General features: G+C 39.6%; 2 protein-coding genes across 7 annotated transcripts; one reads left to right on the top strand and one right to left on the bottom strand.

Annotated features, from left to right (window-relative positions):
• The first annotated feature begins 1 nt into the window (after position 1).
• NAA20_1 (N(alpha)-acetyltransferase 20, NatB catalytic subunit) lies at positions 2–19,535 on the top strand. 3 transcript variants are annotated; one of them, XM_051209439.1, is made up of 6 exons: positions 2–72; positions 12,517–12,613; positions 14,262–14,286; positions 15,335–15,657; positions 17,697–17,836; positions 18,784–19,416. In XM_051209439.1, the coding sequence occupies exons 2-6, from the start codon at positions 12,561–12,563 to the stop codon at positions 18,867–18,869; spliced, it is 627 nt and encodes a 208-aa protein (XP_051074896.1). In that variant the 5' UTR covers positions 2–72; positions 12,517–12,560; the 3' UTR covers positions 18,870–19,416. The 3 variants fall into 3 exon arrangements, with proteins under 3 accessions (XP_051074896.1, XP_051074895.1, XP_051074894.1); XM_051209438.1 differs by lacking the exon at positions 2–72 and adding an exon at positions 9,455–12,393 and having other exon boundaries at positions 12,441–12,613; positions 19,325–19,423; XM_051209440.1 differs by lacking the exons at positions 2–72; positions 12,517–12,613 and adding an exon at positions 12,692–12,769 and having other exon boundaries at positions 19,325–19,535.
• DOLPP1_1 (Dolichyldiphosphatase 1) lies at positions 19,254–28,000 on the bottom strand (the record flags this gene model as incomplete). 4 transcript variants are annotated; one of them, XM_012946260.3, is made up of 8 exons in its annotated part: positions 19,618–19,716; positions 20,286–20,375; positions 27,217–27,345; positions 27,373–27,459; positions 27,493–27,586; positions 27,628–27,715; positions 27,753–27,853; positions 27,888–27,945. In XM_012946260.3, 8 exons carry the CDS (start codon positions 27,943–27,945, stop codon positions 19,689–19,691), a joined length of 675 nt encoding a protein of 224 aa, XP_012801714.2. In that variant the 3' UTR covers positions 19,618–19,688. The 4 variants fall into 4 exon arrangements, with proteins under 4 accessions (XP_051074893.1, XP_051074892.1, XP_012801714.2 ...); XM_051209435.1 differs by having other exon boundaries at positions 27,217–27,586; positions 27,888–28,000; XM_051209437.1 differs by lacking the exon at positions 19,618–19,716 and adding an exon at positions 19,254–19,550 and having other exon boundaries at positions 27,217–27,586; positions 27,753–27,990.

The following is a 28,000-nucleotide window of genomic DNA, read 5'->3' as shown; positions in this document are numbered from 1 at the left end:
TGCTCGCAACCCCCAACAGTGAACGATACTCTAGGAGCGTTGCCGTATTTGAAGTCCACAAATATCTTTAAGGTTAGTCAGTTTGGTTGCTAGATTTTTTGATGATAAAACAATACCTCGTCATCTGTCCAATCATTCATATAAGATTCGATCATACACTTTTCAAAAAGCCCAAGTTGATAAGTCTTCAGTCCACAGTAATAAGGATAGGAGGTCTGTCGACCTATATTAATCCTTGCAGTTTGTAATACTGTGGAGGTCCAATCTCGTTTTGAATATATTAACAGACGGTGCTGATATTACGTGTTCCGGTAGAGAATTCCAGTAATTCACTACTCGGTGCGAGAAACGGAACTCCAGACGTAAACGGTTTGATCTCGGTTTTTGAACTTTCTTCGAATGTCCTCTCAAATGATCGGTTCTAGACGGAAGCAAAAGATAAGTCATGTTAATACCAAGGTCATCGTTCAGTATACGATAAGCCAATATTAGGTCACCCCGTACTCTACGGTAAGATAACGGAAATAAGTTAAGGTGTCTCAGTCTGCCTTCATAAGATAGGCCAGATAGACCTTGTACCATCTTAGTAGCTCGTCGTTGGACTCTTTCTAGCATATCTGCTTCATATTTGAAACAAGGACTCGCTGCTTGAATCCCGTATTCTAAATGTGGTCGCACATAAATCGGGTGTAGTAATCCAAACATTTCATCATCTAAATACTGAAAAGAACTACGAATTGACCATAATACCCTATAGCCTTTTGCAGCAGCAGCCTTACAGTGACTAGTCGTTTTGAGATCATTGCTTAATATAACTCCTAAGTCTTTATAGTCTCTTGCTTTGGGTAGCACGAATCCACGTAGTGTATAGTCATACGATTCATCAGAGTTATTTAACTGTATCACTACACTCTTATTAGGATTTACTTATAGTGACCACCTGTCTAGTTCAAGTTCAGCTAGTGCTTTCTTCCTTCTTATTCTATCTTCGAGAGACATGTCAGGTCTAACTCGGATGTCAGAATTGTCGTGACAACGAGCGCTACTTAACAAGAGATCCCGTTGCTTCTCCGATCCTAGGATTACCTTAAGGAGTCTGCATGGACGGGGTTCAACATTGTCCTCGGTCCTCTTGCCTATTATTACCAATTTTTTGACCTGAACTCCTTTGGAGTTATCTGGTAAAATACTACGAATGTATTCTCCTAGCTTTTCTAAGTCATGCGCGTGTCTAATTTTCGGATCAGGGTCGTTTGACTCCTGCAATTTGCTCACAATAATATTCCATGTTATTAGATTTTTCTTCTCAGTCACGCCAGGATGGGTTTCACTCTTACCATCAGATCTTGGTAGTGCAATTTGTGGCTCACAATTTGAGTCCACCAGTGAGTTACTAACTACCTGTGTACTGCTTACAGCTTTTTTCTTTTCGTTTCGTTTCCTACGTACCGTAGTCCATTTTTCATCCCTCATAACACTGGGACTATTTGGAACGGTGACTGTTTTATCCAGATCTTCGGTTCCCATTAAAGGTGCATTATTAACAATGTCAGTACCAGGTGGTACTACTCCCCTGTTAATGTCGACGAAGATTCCACTTTTACGTCGGTCAGAGTCGGTTGTTTGAGGCGTCGCGTAACAGCAGGTACTACACTGACACATTCGTCACTGTCAGTGCCCGTGTTGTCAGCGCATATGCCATCGTTCTTTTTACAGGCCAAAGCCAACAGGCTCATAGCCTCCTGTATTAGTAATGCCTTGTTGGCACAGCAAAACATGCAAAGCCAATGTGAGTTAGGCTTCGAGCATCTTTTGTATGCGGTGGGACTTAAGCGGGTGCACATTTTGTGAAACCACTTATGGCATTCGTCACACTGCATCCCCTCTTCCACAGGGAACAAACAGTTTGGTTGCCCACATTTGTGAGTCTTACCAACCATTGAAATTCGATTTAAAAGGTTTAAAAACAAAAAATGATAACATTGTGAACACAAGTGTTAGTCAAGGACTAAAAACAGGTTCTCAGGACAAAATGTAGCAAAAATTTCAAACTTTAACCAAAGAACTCTTAGTTAAAGTCGACCAAGAATGCTTTTTAGTGCAATAAATACCAAAAGCAAGTATAATCACCACAAGTACAAAATTCACTGCCCTTTTTGAAATTAGCGCAAGTGTATCAAGTCATCACTGTTAGTCTGGTTCACCTGACTAATTATATTATATTATTATCATATTGTGTATTACACTTTGATCAGACTAAAATGGTTGGTAAGACTCACAAATGTGGGCAACCAAACTGTTTGTTCCCTGTGGAAGAGGGGATGCAGTGTGACGAATGCCATAAGTGGTTTCACAAAATGTGCACCCGCTTAAGTCCCACCGCATACAAAAGATGCTCGAAGCCTAACTCACATTGGCTTTGCATGTTTTGCTGTGCCAACAAGGCATTACTAATACAGGAGGCTATGAGCCTGTTGGCTTTGGCCTGTAAAAAGAACGATGGCATATGCGCTGACAACACGGGCACTGACAGTGACGAATGTGTCAGTGTAGTACCTGCTGTTACGCGACGCCTCAAACAACCGACTCTGACCGACGTAAAAGTGGAATCTTCGTCGACATTAACAGGGGGAGTAGTACCACCTGGTACTGACATTGTTAATAATGCACCTTTAATGGGAACCGAAGATCTGGATAAAACAGTCACCGTTCCAAATAGTCCCAGTGTTATGAGGGATGAAAAATGGACTACGGTACGTAGGAAACGAAACGAAAAGAAAAAAGCTGTAAGCAGTACACAGGTAGTTAGTAACTCACTGGTGGACTCAAATTGTGAGCCACAAATTGCACTACCAAGATCTGATGGTAAGAGTGAAACCCATCCTGGCGTGACTGAGAAGAAAAATCTAATAACATGGAATATTATTGTGAGCAAATTGCAGGAGTCAAACGACCCTGATCCGAAAATTAGACACGCGCATGACTTAGAAAAGCTAGGAGAATACATTCGTAGTATTTTACCAGATAACTCCAAAGGAGTTCAGGTCAAAAAATTGGTAATAATAGGCAAGAGGACCGAGGACAATGTTGAACCCCGTCCATGCAGACTCCTTAAGGTAATCCTAGGATCGGAGAAGCAACGGGATCTCTTGTTAAGTAGCGCTCGTTGTCACGACAATTCTGACATCCGAGTTAGACCTGACATGTCTCTCGGAGATAGAGTAAGAAGGAAGAAAGCACTAGCTGAACTTGAAACCCGTCGGCAAAACGGCGAGGAAAATCTCCGACTAGTGGGTTTTCGGATAGTCAGGTCTTGGAAGCGAATGCTACCAAGGCCTGTGTGGATAGGCTGTTCTACTTAGGAGTTTTATATGCCAACGCTCGTAGTTTACGAAATAAGTTCTATGAACTAGAAGCACTAGTAGACAGGTTAAAGACACTCATAGTAGCAGTGACAGAAACTTGGTTAGTCCATGACTTAGACATTACTCCAGAATTATCCGGATACCATTGCATCAGGAGTGATAGACATAGATGTAGAAAAGGAGGCGGCGTCCTGTTATATATAGCCAATGGCATAAATATCCGCTCCTCTACTAGCGAATCCCATGATAGCGGCACTTGTGAAGTCATTAGCTGTAAGTTGGCAATAGGATGTAGTACATTTATGCTAGGTGTCATCTATCGGAGCCCAATCTGCTTAGCTGATGACTTTGTTTTAGAGCACATTCATCTTTGGAGTGATAATACCAGGTGCTTGATAATAGGAGACTTTAACGCACCTGATATTAGTTGGACTGATATGACCACAGAAGGATCTATAAACTCCTTTGATAGTGGGTTACTGATAACAATAATGGAGCAAGCACTAGTGCAGCATGTATCCCAACCCACACGTTTCGGTGTTAACCAGGGTTCTTCTCTGCTGGATTTGGTAATCACTCATGAGACTGAGGATATTGTCGACCTAAATATTCTTCCACCGTTAGTAAACAGCGATCACGCTGTTTTGTCATTCGCGTTTAGAACTAGGGACATGTTATACGGTCAGGTTACACCGCGCCCAAATGTATGGAAAGCTAACATATCAGCCATTCAGGAATGCGCTGCTAAGACATTGGTTAGTAGATACTAGCATATCAGTTGAAGAAGCATGGTCTGTATTTAAAGGTAAATTTAGACTAGTTACGTCCCCGTTCATACCATACCTGGTACCGCGAAGACCGAATAATAGTCCACCATGGACAACTAAAACGGTCAGGAAACTACTTAGAAAAAGGAAGAATCACTGGAATATGTTAATCTCTACTGGCTTAGAACAATACAGATCCAGTTATTGTAAGATTAGGAATGCCTGTAAAGCGTTAATAAGCAAGACTAGACATTCATACGAAAAACAATTGGTTAGGGATTCTAGATATAGTCCGAAACGGTTATTCTCGTATATAAAAAGGCGAACTAAGAGAAGCGATGGAATTCCATCACTTTTGATACGAGACAATCCGTTAATCTTAGCAGAGAATGATGCCGAAAAAGCTGAAGCTTTATTGGAATATTTTAGTAAAGTGTTTTCTATCGGTAATGAGGAACGACCAATGATTCATCGTGACCGTGACGGCTCGCTGATAGATCCTGTAGTCATTGAGAAAGATACTGTTTTAAGGCTACTTCAGCATCTCAAACCTGATAAGTCCAGTGGTCCCGATGATATTCATCCTAGGATTATGAAAGCCATATCAGATGAAATTGCCGAACCATTAGCGATACTATTCGACATGTCTCTGAGACAGTCCAGACTTCCTAGAGACTGGAAAGACGCCATAATAAGTCCGGTGTATAAGGCTGGGAGTAGGGATTTAGTCAGTAACTATAGACCCGTTAGCTTAACTAGTGCAGTTGTGAAACTGATGGAGAAAATCATTCGGATAGCTGTTATAAACTATGTTGAAGGGCAAAATCTTTTCTCCAGGGCACAACATGGTTTTCGGAAAGGCCTATCTTGCTTGACAAATCTCATTGCACGAGAAGAGTGGGCTGCGGCAAAGGACCGGAATGCTCCTGTGGATGTAATTTTCATAGATCTAAGTAAAGCCTTTGATAAGGTTTCGCACTCTGGTCTTAAATTCAAACTGAAACGTTTTGGAATCCATAACACAGTCGTCGATTGGATAAGTAACTTTCTTCATGACAGGAGACAAAGGGTAAGGGTTAATGGGGCTCTCTCCTCGTGGGTACCTGTAAAAAGTGGGGTTCCACAAGGCACAATCCTAGGTCCTCTTCTCTTTTTACTTTATGTAAATGAATTGCCAACTGTAGCAAAATCATCCGTTCTACTCTTCGCTGATGACATAAAGATTTGGAGACCCATACATAGTATGTCGGATAGAATAGTATTACAGGACGATCTTAGCTCATTGGTGGCATGGTTAGACAGGTGATCACTAGAGGTAAATCCTAATAAGAGTGTAGTGATGCAGTTAAATAACTCTGATGAATCGTATGACTATACACTACGTGGATTCGTGCTACCCAAAGCAAGAGACTATAAAGACTTAGGAGTTATATTAAGCAATGATCTCAAAACGACTAGTCACTGTAAGGCTGCTGCTGCAAAAGGCTATAGGGTATTATGGTCAATTCGTAGTTCTTTTCAGTATTTAGATGATGAAATGTTTGGATTACTACACCCGATTTATGTGCGACCACATTTAGAATACGGGATTCAAGCAGCGAGTCCTTGTTTCAAATATGAAGCAGATATGCTAGAAAGAGTCCAACGACGAGCTACTAAGATGGTACAGGGTCTATCTGGCCTATCTTATGAAGGCAGACTGAGACACCTTAACTTATTTCCGTTATCTTACCGTAGAGTACGGGGTGACCTAATATTGGCTTATCGTATACTGAACGATGACCTTGGTATTAACATGACTTATCTTTTGCTTCCGTCTAGAACCGATCATTTGAGAGGACATTCGAAGAAAGTTCAAAAACCGAGATCAAACCGTTTACGTCTGGAGTTCCGTTTCTCGCACCGAGTAGTGAATTACTGGAATTCTCTACCGGAACACGTAATATCAGCACCGTCTGTTAATATATTCAAAACGAGATTGGACCTCCACAGTATTACAAACTGCAAGGATTAATATAGGTCGACAGACCTCCTATCCTTATTACTGAAGACTGACTGAATTATTAGCCAATCAGAAGACAGTATAGAGTAAAAATATATTACAAGAAAGTAATGAATTACAGTGGATATTCTTCTTTTACATGACTAAAAAACTTGTTAAGGTTTGATAAAGGTTCAGAAGTTCTGAATTCATAATGCATACGGTATAGGAACTCGTCCATAGGGTTAGGGTTGTAGCCTAGGGTTGGGGTTAGGGTGCTGACAAGCGATCGGTTTACAACGGATTTTAGAGGTTAGGGTTTAAGGTTAGAAGTTAGGGTTTAGGGCTAGGGTAGGGGTTACGGTTAGGGTCAGGGTTAGGGTTTTAGCCTCTCAATAAACACCTCTTCTCTTAAATCCGATGTAAACTGATCGCATGTTAGCACCCTAACCCTATGGACGAGTTCCTATACCGTATGCATTATGAATTCAGAACTTCTGAACCTTTATCAAACCTTAACAAGTTTTTTAGTCATGTAAAAGAAGAATATCCACTGTAATTCATTACTTTCTTGTAATATATTTTTACTCTATACTGTCTTCTGATTGGCTAATAATTGAAATTACTCAGACGCTTCTCATTGGCTCGTCCCTAAATTAGAGTCTCGCCGTCCCAACATTCCGTCGACGACTTATTGATAAACGACTGTAAGAGAGTTTTGATAGTCCTGATGGTTCTTTCCACCAAGCCGTTACCTTCTGAATGATATGCGGTAGTGTGTGTTTTTCGGATTCCCAATAATCGACATACCTGAGCGACGAGATGACTTTCAAAAGCTGAACCTTGGTCAGAATGGAGTGAAAGGGGAGCGCCGTACCGGGATACCCAATGATCAATGAAAGCACGAGTGACTGTGAGGGCATCTTGTTGTGGTATAGAAACAGCTTCACACCATTTGCTGAAATAGTCTACCATAACCAGTAAATAACGGTTTCCGTTCTTTGACGTTGTGAGTGGCCCCATAATATCGATGCCAACTCGCTGATGCGGACCTTCTGTCGTCATTGGAACTAAGGGTGCACGAGGTATTTGTCGGGGTAACTTGATAGCATAGCACGTGCTACAATTTTTGCAGAATTCGGCAACGTCTTCATGGATGGATGGCCACCAAAACCTCTGGCAGATAGCATGTTCAGTCTTCCGTTTTTCTGAGTGCCCCAGTTCTCGGTGTACCTGCTCCATAATATTCTGAACTTGTATACGTGGTACTATCAATAGTGGCTGTTTTGATTCGCTGACTATAAATAACGTGTCTTCATACAATCTTAGACTGCTCCACTTGGCACACAGACGGCGCGTCGCCAAAGAATGATCCTTCAACTCTGTCATAGATGGTTTATTATTGCCATGTAGTTGCCTCTGATAAATAAATCGCAGATCAGGGTCTGCTGCTTGAAGCGACGGCCAGTTGATATCGGGGGCTGTGCTAAGAACGGCATTAATGGTATCAGGAGAATAGGGTATACGAGATAGGGAATCGGCGTTTGTGTGTCGGCTTCCGGGTCGGTATTCGCAAGTAAAATCAAATTCCTGCAACCTCTCCTGCCAGCGCGCTACCTGACCTTCTGGTTCACGGAATGAACGAAGCCACTGTAGTGCACGGTGGTCTGTGCGTACACGAAAGGATCGTCCTAAGAGATAGTGACGAAAATGTTGCAAAAATTTTACCAAAGCCAGCATCTCTCGGCGCGTCGTAGAATACCGTGTCTCTCTTTTATCTAGCCGCCGACTAGTGTACGCTATGACCCGTTCCTTTCCGTCTTGTGCTATTTGAGACAGGACTGCTCCAATAGCTGATGAGCTAGCATCTGTATCAAGTATGAACTCACTCGCTTTAGCCGAAGTGTCCGGAAAAGCCAGTATGGGCGGAGCAGCAAGAACTGACTTCAAAGTGTTAAATGCGTGTTGGCAGTCTGTGGTCCACAAAAATTTTCGTCCTTTATGCGTCAGGCGATGTAAAGGTGCTGCCAGGGATGCGAAATCGCGTACGAAACGTCTGTAATAAGAAGCGAGTCCCAGGAAGCTGCGAACATCCTCGGCAGATTTCGGTTGTGGCCAGTTAATAATGGCGCTCGTTTTTGCCTTATCCGTTGCTATTCCATCTTCCGTAATGCGATGCCCCAAAAAGAGTACATCTTTTTGTAAGAGTCGACATGTAGATGGTTTTACTCATTATCCCGCAGGTTTAACTTGCGCAAGGCTTGTTCTTATTCTTCTAGTACGTTCACTTTCTGTTGCCCTGAAACAAGGAAAACAAACTTGCATTAGTAAAGTCACACGTAATGGTTTTTGATACTGCTACAGCATCGCGTGTTGAACTTGGCTCCGTGACCTTGAAATTGGTCAAACGCTTCTGATTGGCTCGTCCCTAAATTAGAGTCTCGCCGGTTATGAACCTGTGTGACATCGCTTCGACGTGCGATGTTCAGTGGTATAGGAGTAGGTTGGAAGAAAGCAAGGGGCGGCCAGACCAAAACATGGCACAAGTCCACGAAGTCACTGACAAGTGGACTGAGTCATGTTAGTAGGTGTAGACTACCTGGTTGGGGACCGCGAGATGATAGCAACAGATGGTTAGAGACCCTGAATGACATGGCTCAAAATCGTTTGCAATGGCGCAGGTGCATCCACTCTTTGTGTTCTCCCAAATTTTAATCTTCTGATTCCTCCTTGTCTCTTTTTTCGCTTCCCAAATTTATTTCACTGTATTATACTCTTCAAATAACATCTCCAAACCCTAATTTTCCCGATTACTGCTTATACTCTTATTACCTCTACCACTACGGGATTTGAATCGACCACTGCATCTCTGTGCTAATGTGGTGTGGCAACTCGAACTGATGTACGTACGTACGAAGTTCTACGTTGTTACTGACTGGCTGACCTGTGTGGGGAGTTAGAATTATGATTTACAGTTGAGGATTAAGGTTAAAAATTAGATTTAGAGTTTTCATCACTAACTAACATCAGCTAAAATGTCAACACTATTTACCCAGATGGATGAGTGAATTTCGCGCCAAAATCCGAGACCTGTTATGTTATACATGATGGATTCGTCCATAAGTTATAGCCTCACCGATTAAGCGTAGGCTATCTACAACATGTCGCAAATTATACATACAACTTGGACAATTTCCTCCCAGAGCTGTCATTATTTGAGTAGAATTTATGTGTCTTAGAGGCATTCATCGAGACTACAAGCATGAGGTTTGAAATGTCGAAAAACATTGGAATGTAAACATGAGAAATACCGCACAAATAAATGGGTTCGTAAATTAAAAATTTAGAAATAGTACTGTCGAAGATTTGGCGGGACGTAAGGACCAAATACCGCTTAGCCACAGTGACCGATTGTATTCCATATTATTCAACATTTGCGACCATTTATTACAAGTGTTGAACCGATCTGTACCAAAAAGTCTGCTTTTCGGAATGGTCATTGCGATTAATGTGGAATTTTATGAGCAAATCTCACATCTTGATTTTTCGTGCTAGTTTTTTACCAACATATATCACCTATCCATTGATGTATGCTGTGTCTCCGAAACACGCATACAGGATTCCAGTGTGGTCATTCACTTGACCTCACCTTGGCAACACGGAGAGCCAACGAGATACTCCCTTCGTGTGTCTGGTGACCCGATGGCAAGTTCTCGTGGACTGGCAGGTGTAGGCATAGCACTAAGCATGAGGGCCGAACAAGCACTGCTAGAGTGGATCCCCGTCAACAGTCGTCTATGTGCTGTTCGGCTGAACGGCTACGTAAGAACTCGGAAGGATAGGGACACACGTCGTTGCCTTTTTGTCGTTTCTGCCTACGCTCCCAGCAGATGCCAGCAAGATTTCTAAGGCATCTGTGGTCAAATACTAGTAGCTTACGGGTGTCTTCTGCTCTTAAGGGCCATGTTTCGCTGCCGTAAAGTAAAACAGAACGAACAGCCGCGCAGTATACTCGTCCTTTTATTGATAGACGGATATCTCGCCTCCGCCAAAGGTGACATAAGTTGGCAAAAGCCAAACGAGCTTTACGAATCCGTGCTGAGATTTCGTCAGACACCAACCCATTAGGGCTGATCAGACTTCCAAGATAAGTGAAGTTGTCAACTCGTTCGACTACTTCACTCCCTACTATCCTTAGTTCAGGTGTTGACGCAGACCAGTCCTGAAGCAACAACTTGCATTGAGAGGGAGAGAAGCGCATCCCAAACATTCTGGCATTGTTGCTTGGTGCTACCAGAAGACTCTGCATTTTGTCAGCGTCTTCACCAAACAGGACTATGTCATCTGCATATTCTAAGTCGATAAGTGGACCTCCTGGTAGGAGATCAATACCCGAGAATTCAGTCGACGAGAGTGTTATTTCCATCAGTAGATCTATGATGAAGTTAAACAAAAATGGAGAAAGTGTACAGGCTTGACGGACACCACTTGAGGTTACAAAAGTAGATGACAGTTCGCCATAAGCTCTGACTCGACTAGTAGTGTTCGAGTAAAGAGCCTTCACAAGGTTTATGTACTTCTGTGGTACGCCTTCCAATGACAGACACTGCCACTGAATCTCGCGGTCTACCGAGTCAAATGCTGCTTTTAAGTCGAGAAAGACAACCATTGTCGGACGTCGATAAGTATGCCTGTGTTCTAGAATCTGACGAATGGTGAATATGTGGTCGATGCAGCCACGACCAGGTCTGAAGCCAGCTTGAGTCTCTCGTATTTGCAGTTCACGAGTCTTAGTTAGGCGTCTGATAATTATTGATGCTAGTATTTTAGATATTATATTAGTTAAACTAATCCCTCTGTGGTTGTCACAGGATGATTTTGACCCTTTCTTATATATTGGGACGATAAGTGATTGCGACCAGTCAGATGGGATAACGTCTAATTGCTGGCATCTGCTGGGATCACCGGGTAAGTAATAGTGAGGTTAGACGCAGGGTATTAGGGAATGATGGTAAATCAGTTGATGAGGTTATGAATCTTCATCGACTGAGATGGTTGGGCCACGTATTACGTATGCCTGAACACCGATTACCGCGACGTGCAATGCTAACCGGTGTTGGAGATGGTTGGAAGTTAGGGGCGGCCAAACCAAAACGTGGCATCAGTGCCTGAAGTCACTAACTACTAGTCTGAGCCATGTTGGTAGATGCAGACTACTTGGTTGGGGTCCGCGTGACTTTCGTAACCAATGGTTGGAGACCCTTGGTGACGTGGCTCAGAATCGATCACAATGGCGTCGGTGTATACACTCTCTGTCTTCTCTTAAACTAAGAGATTAAGATCACTTCACATCTTTCTTTCTGCGAACTAATTCTTTCTTCCTATACCATATCCTTATTGCAATCTTTCTCCTATATATTACCACCTTTGACCTAACCACTCCTATGAATCCGGTGTTCATCTTGCTGTGCTAATGAGGTATGGCAACCTGGGCCGTTGCATACATGTGCCTGGTCCTACGTTGTAGCTGACTGACTGAGGAATGCGTAGTGTTCATCATAACCACCTCCATTGAAGGTTTTTAACCTCATAAATGTAATTTCACGTTTCGCCTGGTGCTGTGCATATATTAGCTAAAGATTAACCACTCATTTATTGTAGTGTGAGCAATACTTAAGAGATACTTATGATGAAATACTCTCAGCCTACGCATATCTTCTACTTTTATAGCCCATTAAGACAACCGTGCAGTAATATAGTTGAGACTGCTGTACTGTACGCTTCCCTATTTGCTGGCATATGAAGGTGTTACCTACGATAAATGAAAAAGATGAGCGGGAGGTGGTTACTTACCAGATGCCTTTATTCGGCCTTATAAGTTAAATTATTGGTGGTATTTTTTAGTCTCAGAAGTTTTGAATGGTTGAGTGATAATACTAAACTACATCATTTACAGTGTAACAGTAATGTCTGCCAGCATTAAAATAGTCTGAGGATGTTTCCTGATTCTGGTATATTGTTTTATTTGTGCAATAAATCTCAATAAGTAGTAGATATACGGGAAGTAGATTAGAAAAGTATAAAGAGCTAAGTCAATTATTAGTCATATGAAATCAAAGTAGTAATTTTTCATCAAGAAATTTACAAGTTCGAAAGGGCCAAACATACTCAAATTCTACATAACCACATATATTTTACTTCCTCAGGTCTACATGTTTAAACTGTGACCCTACTATCATAAAGAATAACCTTTGAAGACAGTAATATTCTGCTGCGGAAAGTATTTTTCACCCTCTATTAGAGCTGATATTTTTTGGTTTAGTATAGATGTATACATAACAACCTTACCCTCATTTGATGTATTGTGACTTCAGTTATATGTAACCTGTTTGTGAATTGCTAGACATATTCTTTTGTAATCGAGTCGGAGAGAAAATCGATTGCAGTATGGTAACCGTGAGGCCATTTACTTGCTTAGACTTGTTGAAGTTTGGGAATATGTAAGTTTTTGCCTGATTATACTTTAGTTTTGTTTTACGTGACCTTTAAATATGACTTTAGAGTACAGTAAAACCATTAATTGTTGTGCTTGACCTTTTGTGTGTTCGTCAACTATTTGTTAGTTATTCTTGACTCTCACACTTATGGACACACCTGTAAGTCAGTTGTTTCGTCTGTATGGATAGTCATTAGTTTATTTTCTACTAATCTTAGTTACGATGTAGCCTGATAACCAAATTGTCAGCTCTTATTCTTCGTTTCTTAACCGTGACAGGGCGGTGAGTAGGACTTCCCTGGCAGTGACTGTATACATGTTGTGTGGGGGCATTTTAAAAAGAAGAGCGGACTCCGCATCCTAAGCCGTACCAGGGCATTCGGGAACAAAGTGTCTGGTACTGTAAGGGACGTCTACAAATTGCACTACAATAATGAGTGCTTCATCCTTCGATATTGCAGATTTTATCATTGGTTAGGAAAACCTATCTGTTAAAGTGATTACATCCTGTTTCGACTCACTGGTTATTTACGAATTTTGACACTAGTTTTGTGGAGTTCAAAACTTTAACTCACTTGGTGATGTAACGAACTGGTCAACACTTCTTGTGCCTGATACACGAAAGGATCTTTGAAATATATTTTAACAACAAAGAATTCGGTTAGAATAACGTAAGTGTCGAGTGATGTTGTTGTACACCAAGCATGGCTAAACCTGATATTTCGGTTTACAAACATACGTTGATAGTATTTCCACGCAAAGATACGATGTTATCTGCGGAAACATTGATTCAGTGTTACGACTTCCGCAATAATATTTGTAAATTAGATTGGAATTACGTTAGACTCAAATTCCTGATGACGAAAACTTCCAGTTATTAGTGATAAATAAGTGTGGCAACTCGAACTGATGTACGTACGTACGAAGTTCTACGTTGTTACTGACTGACTGCTACAAATCAATTAAACCTCTTAACATATGCTGTAGATTATTTTCCATTGATTTCGTTTTTCTGTTTTTTATTATTTTAGATGAGAGAGTATTATCTTATTAAGGCTAAATGATATCGAATAAAGTGGATAACGCTGCCTCTGACAGTAGTTTAATATACTTTGTTTTCAGCAGAAGTCATCAGAGAATCTAGAAATTCTGTGTCCTTTATAATATTAGGCTTTTTCTTTGAACATAAACCTGCTACTAGTAAGATCAGTTATTGATGGAAAATACAACCTATGAAGTATTTAGCTGTTAAGATTCAGTTACTAGCTATTAAAATCTATGAGCCTTGATATTACTCTCCCATATGTAGCAGAAGTTTTAGAATTAGCATTGCTAATTAACTTGAGAAGCCAGTTTATTTTCTTCAAGGTCATTCCACACTGAGGGTTTGTTGTACTGTATTGGGCTTATGAGTGGTGTCATTTTGTTTCATTTTACCTAAATATGGAAACCGAACTTAGGTAGTCGTAAGCCATGTTCTAACTGTACTGCGTTTTTCTAAGAGCTACTGAAAGTAAGTTTATGCCTAAACTGTACAAGCACGAATATGGCTCCATTTTACGTTATAAATCGTTTTGTGTATACTGCTTACTTAGTTTATTAAAATTATATTTGTACTACATATTCAACCATATTCTTTGCTTTTGTTTTAGTAATCTGGATATGTATACGGAAACTGTATCCTTTAGCATATTAGTTATATGTCTGCTGAATCTTATGGAATTTGAGGTGTATGTGAAAGCATTTATATATTTGTCCAGCTAATATAATATCACTAGGAATAAGATACTAACGGAAATCTAACGCTGGTTTGTATTCTATGAATACAGAGAAACAGCATTATTCATCAGATAACGTTTTCAACACACTTCACCGAGTATAAGTTAACTATACACCTTAAAATAATACTGATCGTTTATTTGCTTTTTAAAAGTAACGACTCAAGTTTCTAATGAACAAGAATCCGAACTATTGGAATTATGTGGTTTCCTTGATATCATTGTTTATTAATTTGCATAGGAAACGTTAATAATACTGTTTCTATGTGTAATTTACATATTAGACAGTTCAACATGATTCAAACGGTTCCTCACACAAATTGAAAAAGTAAAAATATCAGTGTTTGGAAGACTCAGTAAACTCAGTGTAGTCTACTACTTCCTCCTTAACCATGTCTAAGTTATTAAGTCATCTTGAAATTTTAACGTACTTAGAAATCAAGAAACTATTTGCCAATCAGAGGACAGTAGGTTTTTTGGAAGACACATTTGAAACCTAGTTTACATTGAAAAGTTAGTGGTGTTTATGGGCAGTTATAGTGTGTTAAAAAAACGACTTTTGTTACATAAAAGGATAAAGGTTTACTAAAATTACAATTAAAATAGAAAAATCTTTAAGTTGAACAATTGAAACTAATTTCTTCACTTAGCTCAATTATTATCAAAGCACTTGGACCGTAACCACTAACTATTTCTGAATGGGCCTCTTAGTTGCTGTATTTTACACAATTATCATTAGAGTAAAACTATATTGTTTATTAACGATTTAGAATATGTACATCGTGTCTCTCGTGTGCTTCGTGTCCAGTAGGTGGCAAGCGAACGAACTAAAAAAAACTTGTTTTCCCTCTAAGTTGTATATTATTTAGAATACGCTCGATAGACCATTATGAAATTGTACTTTCTTTAACTTAGTGGTACTGTTACACTTCTAATGGCAATAACAGTATAGTATCGGATTTTATCTGCATTATTTGGCAAAATGGCCAGAGTATATGCGAGTCCTAGAATCACCCACACTAACCTGTTTTGAAAGAAATTCGACATGTCTTTCGGATATTCCACACACAGATGATTCACAAAACCCATCTCCCAAGGTATTATCAATACCGTCTACGTGTCAACGACTTATGGGCTATATGATGGCGAAGTCAGAAGGTCATGGAGTGGACTGGCATGGTCATGTCACAGCGCTGTCGGTGGCTCCTGAGTATCGTCGTTTGAGATTAGCTACTCAACTAATGCTAGAGTTAGAAGAAACTTCCGAACGGTAAGGACGTTTAGAAAATAAACTGGATCTCAAAATTGGTATGGTCCAAATATTTCTGAAAAAGCTGTCGTTAATACCCTGGTTTTTTAAATAAATTACGTATACCTAAAGTTACGGCTGTGAAGGATTTACTTGGTTATAAACTAGACGTCGCTACTAACCTGGTGTTTTATTAAGAAAACAGACTCCTTTGTTTAAGTTCCTTCTAGTTTCTTTTTATGTAACACAACAGTCTACTAATCAGTATACATTTAGAAACTTTTATGTTGTATAGGCGCGTGGTGTTAAAAGAAAAGATACAGTAGACTGAAGCATCGCATCTGATTTTATACACTAGATTACTATGTACTCAACATGGAAAAACTTATTCATTCTGACGGTCAAATTGCAGAGTTGATTAGTGGAATTCAGTCAACACTAAAAAATACATTACATGATGCCTGCTCTGCAGTGATTGAACATTGTGATAAAAGGGCCCCCAAATGCCCTGGTAAGGCCGAGAGTGGGGAGAGTCCGCTCTCCCTCTCGAAATGCTCTCACATGGCCACGCGTATATAGCCTCTGCCAGGGATGTCCTACTCACTGCCTTATGGCGGGTGTTGTTTACGAAATCGAGAGGACGAAAAGCGAATGTTCGGTGCTTTAACCGGGTTGGTGGATACAGAGGATTCACCTAGGGGAGTTGGAAAACCCTGGTTCTAAACCAATGGTGCACACAGGCTCCAGTACCCTGAGGGAACAAATGGCGTATGAACCAATCGTTGGTCACCGGCTACCATGGGACTGCATCTCCTTACGATGCCCCCACTGCATTGTGGATCAGACCTTTAGATCGAAGGCTCCGGGTGTGGCCCCCTAGGAAAAACACCTGCTCCGGCTTAGGCACCCGGGTAGTATCACAGCCCTCACACAGATCAAATGAGATTTGTGTGGCGCATATGTATCTGGTACCTTCTTGTACCAATATTTGTGTTCAAATAATATGATAAAAGGACTTCACGATCTAAGTGTACAGAGGACTAATCCATGGTTTTTCTAGCTACATTACGGAACATAATTGAAATCTTTTCATTACGATCGTGTTGCAACAATATGTTGAGAACAACTATCCACTTCATAAGTCATTGCCGTGAACCTATAATGACCACCCTAACAATTTCGTCTTGTCATTTAACAATTATTGGAAATTAAATTCTAGGTTGACTGTGTATTAATTTTGTTCAGTACATTTTAAATTTCTCAACCAGAGACATTAACACAGATTACATATAGAGTGGCCTAGTCTCCACAAAGTAACATTATTGTAGTTGTAAACTGAGACTGTCTTATGGATTCTGAACTCAAAATAAAACTTGTTAACTTGGCTTGTCCAACTAAAAATAATAGGAGAAATCTGCTTAGTTTTGATAAGTATGCGCTCCTGGTGGTTTCTCTTATCTTCGTGAAGTCTAGTTTTTATTTAGATAAAAATTACCTCTGGTCAAGTCTGCGAGATATAGTTGTTTTGTAACTAGCCTACTCCAAGGTTGTTCTCTTATGACGAGGATCTAACTTCTTACTCACGAGTTTGAAGGTTTTATTTATGTTTGAGGAACTATCTGACTCGATATCACACAGTAGAGTGTTGGCTTCCAACCTAGAAATTTAACCCTATGTATATAATGTGCTACCACTCAGACTTGCCACTACAGTGTAGTTTTACGAAATATAAAGATTATTGAGAAACTTCAAGATTTCATTTAATATGCTGTTTTACGGTCACACTAAGCGAGTCGATTACTTTAAGACTCGGATAACAGTGATATCAAATAAAAAACCTAGGAGAACAACTCCGCTTTGAAATTCAATCGCACTAAAGAATGAATATAGCTCCTAGAGTGCGGGGAAATAAATTTAGAAGAATAATACTCGAAACAGTTATTATAACGTCTAACAATCGCACTAGTGCAAAGATTCATAATAAATAAGCCATAGGGCTCATTCCTATAAGTTTTACGTCGCTATTAAACTGAATCTCCCAATTCTTCTCTTTCCTTTAGGAAACGATGTTACTTTGTTGATCTATTCGTACGTGCATCTAACAAACTGGGCATAGATATTTATAGTAAATTGGGATATATTATATACCGCAGAGTCTTAAATTACTACTGGGGTTCCGTTGAAGATGAAGATGCTTTCGGTAAGTGTCAAACTATTTATGATTCTTCATAAAGTTGTGTATATAAAGCGTCAGATGACTAGATAGTTAGCTCAAGTTATTCACATGTCGTTTATCAATGCGACAAGAATACAACTAGTATTCCAAAATATACAGTCATAGTACTAGATGAATTTTCTCAATTTTACCGCACAACTTGTTACTTACCTTAGAGGAGGTTATACATATAATCGAGTATCTTTGGATATGTTTTCGCTATAAGCAATTAAGGTTACAAGTCCATTTCTAAATAAAAATCCACACTTGTGTTTTACTTTTGATAACCAAAAGGCAAAACATTATGGCGCTAGTTGAACATACCTTCGATCTGCACAGATCAAATTAATCAGTTATAAACATGTGTCGGCTCAGGTTCTTACACCTTGCATCAACACAACAAGAAAATAAGATGGGGAATAAAGCTGGGGAATTAATAATATCCATTGCAGTAAAAAAATTTGTTTAAGAAATGATTGAGACGGGAGAAAAAGTGTGGAATAGAATTATGATAGGTTGTGTTACCATCTTGTCAAAAGTAGTTCCACTAGCGGCGGACCTTTAAGCATCTGTCTTCAGCAACTAAAGTTTCCTAATCGCAATTTGAATAACTGAATGGATGTTCACAAAGCCATTCGAATATACAGGAGTGTCTTTTCATCATTTTAGCAAGAATAAGCGGTTAGAAATATATATGGGGCTAGTCTTTAGATGGCATAGCTCAGTGATAGGTACATCTAGTCTTTATCTTATATCAGATACCAAGTTCATTATCCCACAAATCCATGTTTTCTCGCATCATATTTCTTAACTACCACCAATACCTACACTACTCAGAGATCTAATTATGCTGATGTGTTGTGGCAACTTGAACCGATGCAGATATGCCGTGTCCTATGTTGTGTGACTGACTGACAAGTCTCATTTTTTAGATGTAAAACTGTTTGAAGACATACTAGACGCTTACAGATATGCACCTCAGAAATTCTGGAAAACTCGATGCTGTTTTGGTTTATGAAATAATTTCTGGGATAATCGGCAACTTCCTCACACTGTTAAAATTAAGATTTCAGGATTACTCAGCCAAGCACATATCAATTCGAATCTAGAATTTTGCGCTTTTAATCGGTCTCAAATTTAGTGTGCCTGTCCAATAAGATTGGATTGTCCAACTCCTGAATGTTAAGTTTTTGAGTTACCCTTTCCACTAAATGTCCACTTTAAAGCAAATTATTAACCAACTTTACATAACTGTTTGGTGTTTGTGAACATTCATTTAAGTTTGAGCAAGTTTTCGTTACTTATTTACATCATTTATATTTGTTCACTCATTTACTTCTGTACTATACTAAGTGGAACTATCAGTTCCATTATTTCTTACTTTGGGAAACAATGCAAATCTAATATTAAATATAACGTATACTACATACAATTCAAAAACAATGTTTTAAGTTATCTGCTCAATTTTCTTAGATATGAGAAAAGCACTTTCAGCGGATGTGCTTAAACGATCTGTCATACCAATGACGAGGCCGATACGTCCAGAAGAATTAGAACATCCATGAACATACAGATGAAGACTTGTTTATTGGTTCTACAGTGTGGTTCTATATGTAACATTATTCAGTGGATCCAAGTACTTGTACATGTATCTTTTGTAACAATGATATCTTTTCTCTTCAACTGAAGTTTTGAGGGTCTGCAAAATGACAAGATTGCGCTAGTAGATAACAGGACGTTACGCACAATATAAGGAAAACGAGAAATGCTAATAAGTTGTTTATTAGAAAAAAACTGGTCGCAAAAATAGTTCATAAATGAAAAAACGCTATATTCTTTACGTGGGCCTTTCGGATTTCGTCCTACTGAAATTAAGAGAAGGTCATTATATATTCATACGGATATTTTCAGAGAAAATTTAAGACAATAATCAACATTGGTCACAGTTTACTAAGATTTGTCAAAATCACCTAACGTAGTATTTCTTTGTTAGTACGGTAATTATTGTGAACCTTTATCACTCTTTCTTTACACAAATTAAAAATGACAATATAAGACATATATATTTATATATCTTAACAGAAATTCAGGATGAGAGTCTACACGAAGTATTACCGGCACGTCTAAGGGACAACAATGAGTTTGTTTGCTTCGAGACCAGTCTTCACTGTATGGAATTGTAATTCCCAAATAATGCCTCAGTGACCACATAACATTTCACCTACATGAAGTTCGGTCAGTAGTGTCTACTTTGGCAAACGCCAAACTCTCCATTCAAATCTCCTAAAACTTCTTGAATCCGTCCATAGCCTGTCACATGATTCATCAGATAAGTAATTTACTTATCCAAAGTCAAGTATATGAATACAAATGCCCAAAAATAGTAAGCATTTGTTGCTAGCGTCACATATTTATATCAAAACTGTTTGCTTACTGAATGTAATTCTGCACAATAGTATATTCAAAATGCATAAGATTGTTGATATGTGTAAAGTCTTGCAACATTAATAATTGACCAATCCAACTACAAAACAAACAAACAAAGTTATCAGAATAACGTAGAAAACCTTCCCGTAATGTGATATTCTTAACCTATAAGAACAATCAATTTAATTGCCGATCCGCTACAGAAACTTATACTTTACTCAATTTAAGGTTGTCTCATATGGAATATTGATTGCCAACACTAACACACTGTGCAAAAAGCGGGGTCATGGTCGGTTTATGATGTGATACCGTGAAGTGAAAAAGTTTTTTCCTTCATCACAGCATACTGGTATGTCTTCTAAAGATCACAGGGTTCGTACGTCAGGATGCTATTTTTTTAATCCAGAGGCATCCCTAAGGAATTCCTCATAAAATACAAAAGTTCTTGGTTAAAAAAACCTATCTAGGTAATGTTTTGAGTTGGTGCTATTATACAGTCTGTGGTTCAGAACTCAGATCGGATTTATAAGTAGGAATGATAATACGCCGTCTAAATGACCCATTATATTTGATTCCCTACAACTTTGCAGTTATGTTATATGCTTCCCATACACACTTCAGTCTCAGTTTGACCAGTAACTCAGAGCAAAGTACTTGACTAACTTAAATATAAACTGATCAAGAAGTCTTTTTGGTTTGTGTCAAGTTCTAAATATATCATTATACAGTATCCCTTATTACATAATTAATTTATACTTCTTCAACCTGTCATGATTTCATTTCTATTGAAGATCTTGTAAGTGCCCAACTGTACCAAGTTTCTCGACGTTTTAAGGACACTGTAGTAACAGTCAAAGTAAATAGGACAGGAAAATAACCTGGGAAACTAAGCTGTCATCATTTTGCCAGATCTTAATAAACAAAATATAAACTTGGTCGTCAACATGAGCAAATAATTAGCTTCTAAAGAATATGGTAAGTAGTTTGTCGTTAAATTTGAATTCAAGGGGTAAGTTACCAGTATTCGATCATAGGTGTCTTCGTGGCATCACTTGGTTATTTTTGAACCATTGAGTAAGTAATGCTTATGTTTGGGTTAGGAATAGGTAATTAAGTAAACATGGCAAGTCAAGCGGTGAGTGGGTAAGTATTCATCAACGGAAGTGGTTGTAAGATGTATGTTCAACCACCACTAACCTTGACGAGCGATGTCTGGTGTAAGAGTAGGTTGGAAGAAAGCTATGGATAGCTAAACCAAGACCATGAGGCTATTGACAATTGGACTGAGCCATCTAGGTTGGTAAGAACCATCTGGTTGGGGTCCGTATAATTATCTTAACCCGCGGTTGTAGACTTTGGATGGCATGGCTTAAGTCATTCGTGATGGCGCAGGAACATCCACTATTTATCTCCCCTTAGATCTTAAGTTTCTAAATTCCTCATGATTTTTTTATTACACTGATCGATGTTTCCTCAAATCGCATCTTGGATGCATTATCTTCTCCATTACATTTAGCACTTACTACCTTTACCTCTAGGGTTCGCGTTAACAATTTCATCTACGTTGATTGGATATGACAACTTGAACTGGTGTACACGCGTACCAGGTTCTACGTTGCGTTTGGATGGCTCAGTTGCCTGTGTAATTTCTGTACTTTTGGAAAGTGTGACAATTTAGACAAATGCATTCACGCATCCCTATGTTGTCTTTGTTGTGAACCAATATTTGGCCAACCAACAATTATACTAAAACGGGGCCTGGAAATTAGGAAAGCCAACTAGTTCATTTATAGCATACTCTAATTTGTAATATTTGGTAAGACATTCTGTTCCATTTGTAACCTCTTTATGCTAGAAAACTATTGTGTTGTGTCCCTTTCATTCATAAACAACACTGAACCTGGCATACATTTGCATTATTTTATGTTCCTACACCACGTCAGTGTAGCGAGACAACATCACTAATACAAATCTTAAAATAGTAACAGTAGAAAATATTAGAGGTAGACAATATGGTTCGAGAACGTAAAGGCAGGATGTTATAAAATGGTATAGCGACTTGAACCAATGTGCATATATGTCAAGTTCTATGTTACATATGACTAACTGAAGTCACAGAACGAAAAATCTAAGCGACAACAAAGAGTGGATGTGTCTGTGCCAATGCGAAAGTTTTTGAACCATTTTGCTTAGTGAACGATTTCACCAAAAAGGTATTCTGCAAGATCTTTATGCCGAATGTAACTCTTAACTTCGATGTGAACGCGATTCATGACATTAAGCACCTATAGACCATGTGTCAAAATGAATTATTACGATTTCCAAACTTAAATGCGGCAATGCATATATATATATATATATATATATATATATATATATATATATATATATATATACCACCCAAAGATCTCATTCAAAACAATTGCCCACGCGCGCTATTTAAAAAGAACAGTGGTATTTTTCCTCGCTGAGTAAATTTCTTTGTTTTGATCGTTTATTACCTTTCAAGACTACTGTTTTTCACTTTAATTGAATTTATTTCAGTTAAAGTATTCGACTATCGTTTTTACTGTTTTGTCGTTGGTACTCTTGAGTACCTCTTTTCAACTGTATCTGTTAGTACTTTTGGTCCTAGCAATCTACAGCCCTTCACTTTTGGTCATTGATAAATTTTTTTGTTCTGAGTATCATCACAGTTTAAAAAAGAACCCCTCCTAAATGACCGGACAGTGTAAAAAAGCAGTTGTCAACGTCCGGGTTGTCGTTATCCTGTTGAAAGCGGCATGCAGTGCGACGAGTGCAAAGGCTGGTACCACGAAGTTTGCACGAACTTAACGCCTGCTGCTTTCAAACGGTTCAGTAAGAAGGGTTGTGTGTGGCTTTGTCAACAGTGCTGCTCGGATGCAAACAGTTTGCTAACCGAGGCCATCTCACTGGTTGATGCTGCAAAGAAGTGTTTTAGCAAGCATAGTCGGAACGCGTCAAACAGCACTCGATCTGTCGACACGCAAATCAACGTGAAGGAAACTAAGGTTAGTCCGGTGATAGATGACTCACGCCTGTCAAAGAAGGAAAAGCAGTCTCCAAAGAGGCCTGCCTTTAAAAAAAGCTCAAGAAAAGTAGGGTCTTCTGTTCCCCGTCTCCCAGATGGGATCCAACAGGAAACATCTAGGAGCCGCAATCGCAAGGCTCGATCGGTTTCAAATGGTAAACATAACACGACCCCTCAGGTCGTCGACAACCCCCCAAAACCCAACACTAGGTTTGACACAACTGTTATTGCTTCTACCAGCACCGTTGACGAATGGGTAAAGGTTGTAAGGAAGAAAAGTATTGATATAAAAGGGAAACCTGCCCCCGTAAAAGTGGTTGAAAAATCGAAAGCTGATCATAGCGACAGATCAGCTATTTTTCATAGAATTAAGGAGAGCGATAGCTCTGAACCCAAAGCTCGTTTTGAGCATGACATTGTACTGATTAGGCAGCTGCTTAATCAACTCATGCCTCAAAATATGACTGGGGTCACCTTGCTAAAGGTGTACAGACTAGGGAGTCTAACGGACTCGAAACCAAATCATTCCAGACTGCTTAAAGTAGTATTCGGCTCTTCGGACGAACGTGACCTAATTTTACAAAATGGACACAAATTAAAGGGTTCAGGAGTCTTTATCCGAAAGGACCTACCGTTGGCAGACCGTGTTAAAAGACGGGAAACCGAAAAAGAACTACAACATAGGTTATACGCTGGCGAAAAGGACCTAAAAATTGTAAATTTTCGGGTTGTAAGACTTCGACAGAGAATGATGCCGAAGCCACTCTGGGTGAAGCACGAAGGCACTTAAACAGGCTTCAGATCTGTTACACCAATGCACGAAGCTTACTTAATAAGCGATCGGAACTAGGTGTACAGATTGACTCTACAAAGCCAGATATAATCGCAGTAACAGAAACCTGGCTGACACAGGCTATAGATAGTATAGAACTTGATTTCGAGGGCTTTACGTTAGTAAGGGCCGACAGAACACAAAAGCGTAAAGGAGGGGAGTAGCTCTATTCATTAGGAATGCTATCCCATTTACCATTATCGATAGTGTATCCCATGAGAGTGGGACGTGTGAATTAGTTAGTCTTCGCTTAAAATGCAAGGGACAAGAGCTGCTGATGGGTTTGGTCTATCGCAGTCCAAGCTGTGAGGCAAATGAGATCCTGTTAAGCAGTCTCAATACTTGGTCCCAAAGTGGTCGATGTCTAATCCTAGGGGACTTTAATGCACCTATGGTAGACTGGGAAAATCTGCGAACTAAATCGTCGGAGAATTCTTTCGAGCAGGAACTAGTTGATGGGGTTATCACATGTGCTCTAGTGCAACATGTGAAAGAAGCGACAAGGTACGATCCGGACACTGAATCATCCTTATTAGATCTTATACTGACTCACTATGAGGATGATGTTGCGAACCTCCATCATATGCCACCCTTAGGTAAAAGTGACCACGCAGTTTTAACTTTCGACTTCCATATAACTGCCAGTCATGAGGACGCGTCAGTCCAGTCCAGACCCAACGTCTGGAAAGCAAACATACCAGACGTCATGCACTCAGCATCGTTAATAGATTGGACAATAGACCCAGAGTCCTCCATTGAAACGGCCTGGGACGCATTTCGAAATTCATACTTAAAAGTTACCACACCTCACATCCCTTGGACTATACCAAAGGGGCCGAAAAACTCACCACCATGGTTCAGTAGGGAGGTCCGTATCCTTCTCCGTAAGAAAAGGGAAACGTGGGATATATTTAGGTTACTGGGGACTGATGAGTCAAAATCTCAGTATCGAAAGGCTCGGAATACTTGTGCCTCGACCCTCCGTAAGTCTAGAAAATTGTACGAAGAAAAACTTGTTAAAGAATCCATAGAATGTCCTAAACGCTTGTATTCCTATATAAACCAAAGGACAAGGAGAAAAGGAAATATTCCTGCTCTATGGGGAGACAGTACTGCTTCATCATTAGTGGAGGACGACTTTGGCAAGGCTCAAGCGTTCTCGAACTACTTTAGCAACGTGTATACCATAGAAGCGCCCTTCTCGTCAGCGTATACAGATCCCCCATACATACACTGGATAGCGTGACCATTAAAGAACTCGATGTCTTTGGTCTACTAAATAAGCTTGACATAGGTAAATCCACGGGGCCCGATGAATTACATCCTAGGCTACTGAAGGAATTATCTAACTTCGTTGCAAGCCCTTTAAGTACATGCTTTAACCTATCCGTAACGCAGGGTTGTTTACCGAAAGATTGGAAAAATGCCATAGTAAGTCCTGTCTTCAAAACAGGTACGAAACACAAACCTGAGAACTACCGCCCCGTTAGCCTAACTAGTGTGGTTGTTAAAATATTAGAAAAGATTATTCGGAAGGAGCTGTTTAAGTATCTCGATAAAAACCGGATCCTCTCGGAGAAGCAGCACGGCTTCAGAATAGGTTATTCTTGTCTCACTAACTTATTAGTGGCTCGTGAAAGCTGGTGTGCTCTTAAGGACCAAAAGCTACCTGTAGACGTCGCCTTCATTGATTTCAGTAAAGCTTTTGACAAAGTTCCGCACAACCGGCTGTTATATAAGTTAAGAAAAGTCGGGATTGGAGGCAATTTATTGATGTGGATAAAAGACTTCTTAGTTGGGCGTCAACAAAGAGTTCGGGTGAACTCAAAGTTATCTAGCTGGGAAACTGTGCTTAGTGGAGTGCCCCAGGGTACAGTTTTGGGGCCAGTGCTATTCCTCTTGTATGTAAATGACCTTCCTTGTCTCCTATCATCATCGGTCTTGCTATATGCTGTCGATGTCAAGATATGGAGAACGATACGATGTGAGGGTGATAGCTTAGAACTTCAAAATGACCTGAAGAAGTTATCTGAATGGTCTCAAACATGGCAGTTGCCGATAAATACTTCCAAGTGTGTTGTGATGCATATCGGTCATCAAGGCACAGATACATACACGATGAATAACACTGAGCTACCTGTCGTCCAGACATATAATGACTTAGGAGTTATCGTTAGTCAAGACTTAAAGACTACTGCACACTGCCGTGCAATAGCCGCCAAAAGTTTTAGAACGTTATGGTCAATATGTAGAGCTTTTAGTCATGTCGACGCTAAGACGTTTTTGACTTTGTATACAGTGTTCGTTCGTCCTAAACTTGAGTACTGCATACAAGCGGCTAGCCCCTGCTTTAAAAAAGACAGTGAGCTTCTGGAAAAGGTTCAGAGAACGGTGACTAAGCTGGTTCCCGGAATAGCGAAGCTTCCGTATGAATCTCGACTGGCCAAGCTGAACCTTTTCCCGTTGTCATATCGCAGAACTAGAGGCGACTTGATTACAGTCTACAAATTGCTTAGTCATAAATTTGCACCTAACATGCCCTCATTTTTCTTGTCTTCCAAAACAGAGAATTTACGAGGACACTCCAAAAAAGTTCACAAGCCGAGAACAAATTACTTGTCAGCTGACTATCGACTTTCCCATCGAATCACCAACGAGTGGAATTCACTACCTCAGCACGTGGTTGAGGCTCCATCCGTCGACTCATTCAAAAGAAAGTTGGATCAACAGAGAGACCACCATTGCCAGGACTAACATAGGCCATCGAGCCTCCTGTCCTTCCCAAACTGAAACTGAAAACATACTAACCAACGAAATGTGTAGTGGTCTTAGAGTTATTCGAATTTTCTAAGCACAAGGATTGTATTGGGTTACTGAACTACAGGTTAAAATGCAAAACTACTGCACGATGTGCTAAGTCAAAACGTTTTCTAAAGACTAAGCGTACAAACTTTTGCCCTTTGATCCTTTCGAGAATGACTGTGCACTGTTTGTTTAAAAATATTAGGTCTGGGAAACTGTTTTCGAAAACATTGGTATTAAATTAAAACCTACCTATCAGTGAACCGCGGAAATATTGGTGTTATCGCATACTGAACAATTAGGAACCAGATCATCCCGAAAATTCCACCTATTATGATCCCAACTAAAACTTGAGTAGAAGTATGATACAATAAATAAACCCTTGAAATAATTAAAAACTCTAGGTACCTGCTATAGCAAACTACTGCAGTAACTGATGCACAGACTAAGTAAACAAATGTTGTGAACTGGCGACTGAAGGATCGCTGATTGAGCCTAAATAATCGAATAAGCAAAGGCTTCACTAACCTTATGAATAGGAAAAATCCAATGTAAACACAGAAAAAGCCCATGAATTGCGCGTGGTTTGAAGGCATACCTGATGATTTAATACCTAGGTGAACTGTATGTACAAAGATTTGTCAACATTATTTATGAACAAACTGGTTGGGAAAGGCCTTGGCTGCTTAATGATGTATTTGAGAAAATAATTACTCAACTCATTGATCAGGCAACCACAAAAATAAAATATCTTGAAATCTAGTTGCGAATTCTACAACTGATAATACCGTATGCAAATCTCTTCTCGACATAATAAGGGTTATGATGCTGAAAATTATAAATATTGGCACCATACTAGAATACGCCAGTAGCTTTCCGAAAGCATCAGCTTGAAGTACGTACGAAAACAAATATCTCCTTACCTTCAGGATATTCTACGTAAAAAAGACTGAGAGGCTTCCAGGAACGCTCAGTAGCCATGTAAAAGGATTTACTGACCTACGGTGGTAGCTTCTCAATCAAATTGCTGTAGCTC

Source organism: Schistosoma haematobium, chromosome 1 (genome assembly GCF_000699445.3).
Source record: "Schistosoma haematobium chromosome 1, whole genome shotgun sequence".
Lineage (NCBI taxonomy): Eukaryota > Metazoa > Platyhelminthes > Trematoda > Strigeidida > Schistosomatidae > Schistosoma > Schistosoma haematobium.
The sequence above is the reverse complement of the archived record's forward strand: the minus strand, read 5'-3'. Positions and strand labels throughout refer to the sequence as shown.

What these genes read in the sequence shown, in the direction of transcription:
- NAA20_1 (XM_051209438.1), top strand. Translation starts at nt 12,561, where the DNA reads ATGGTAACCGTGAGGCCATTTACTTGCTTAGACTTGTTGAAGTTTGGG. An exon ending in TTGTTGAAGTTTGGGAATAT is followed by an intron (nt 12,614 to 14,261) that starts GTAAGTTTTTGC and finishes CTTTTGTTTTAG; the next exon opens with TAATCTGGATATGTATACGG. An exon ending in TGGATATGTATACGGAAACT is followed by an intron (nt 14,287 to 15,334) that starts GTATCCTTTAGC and finishes TGGCAATAACAG; the next exon opens with TATAGTATCGGATTTTATCT.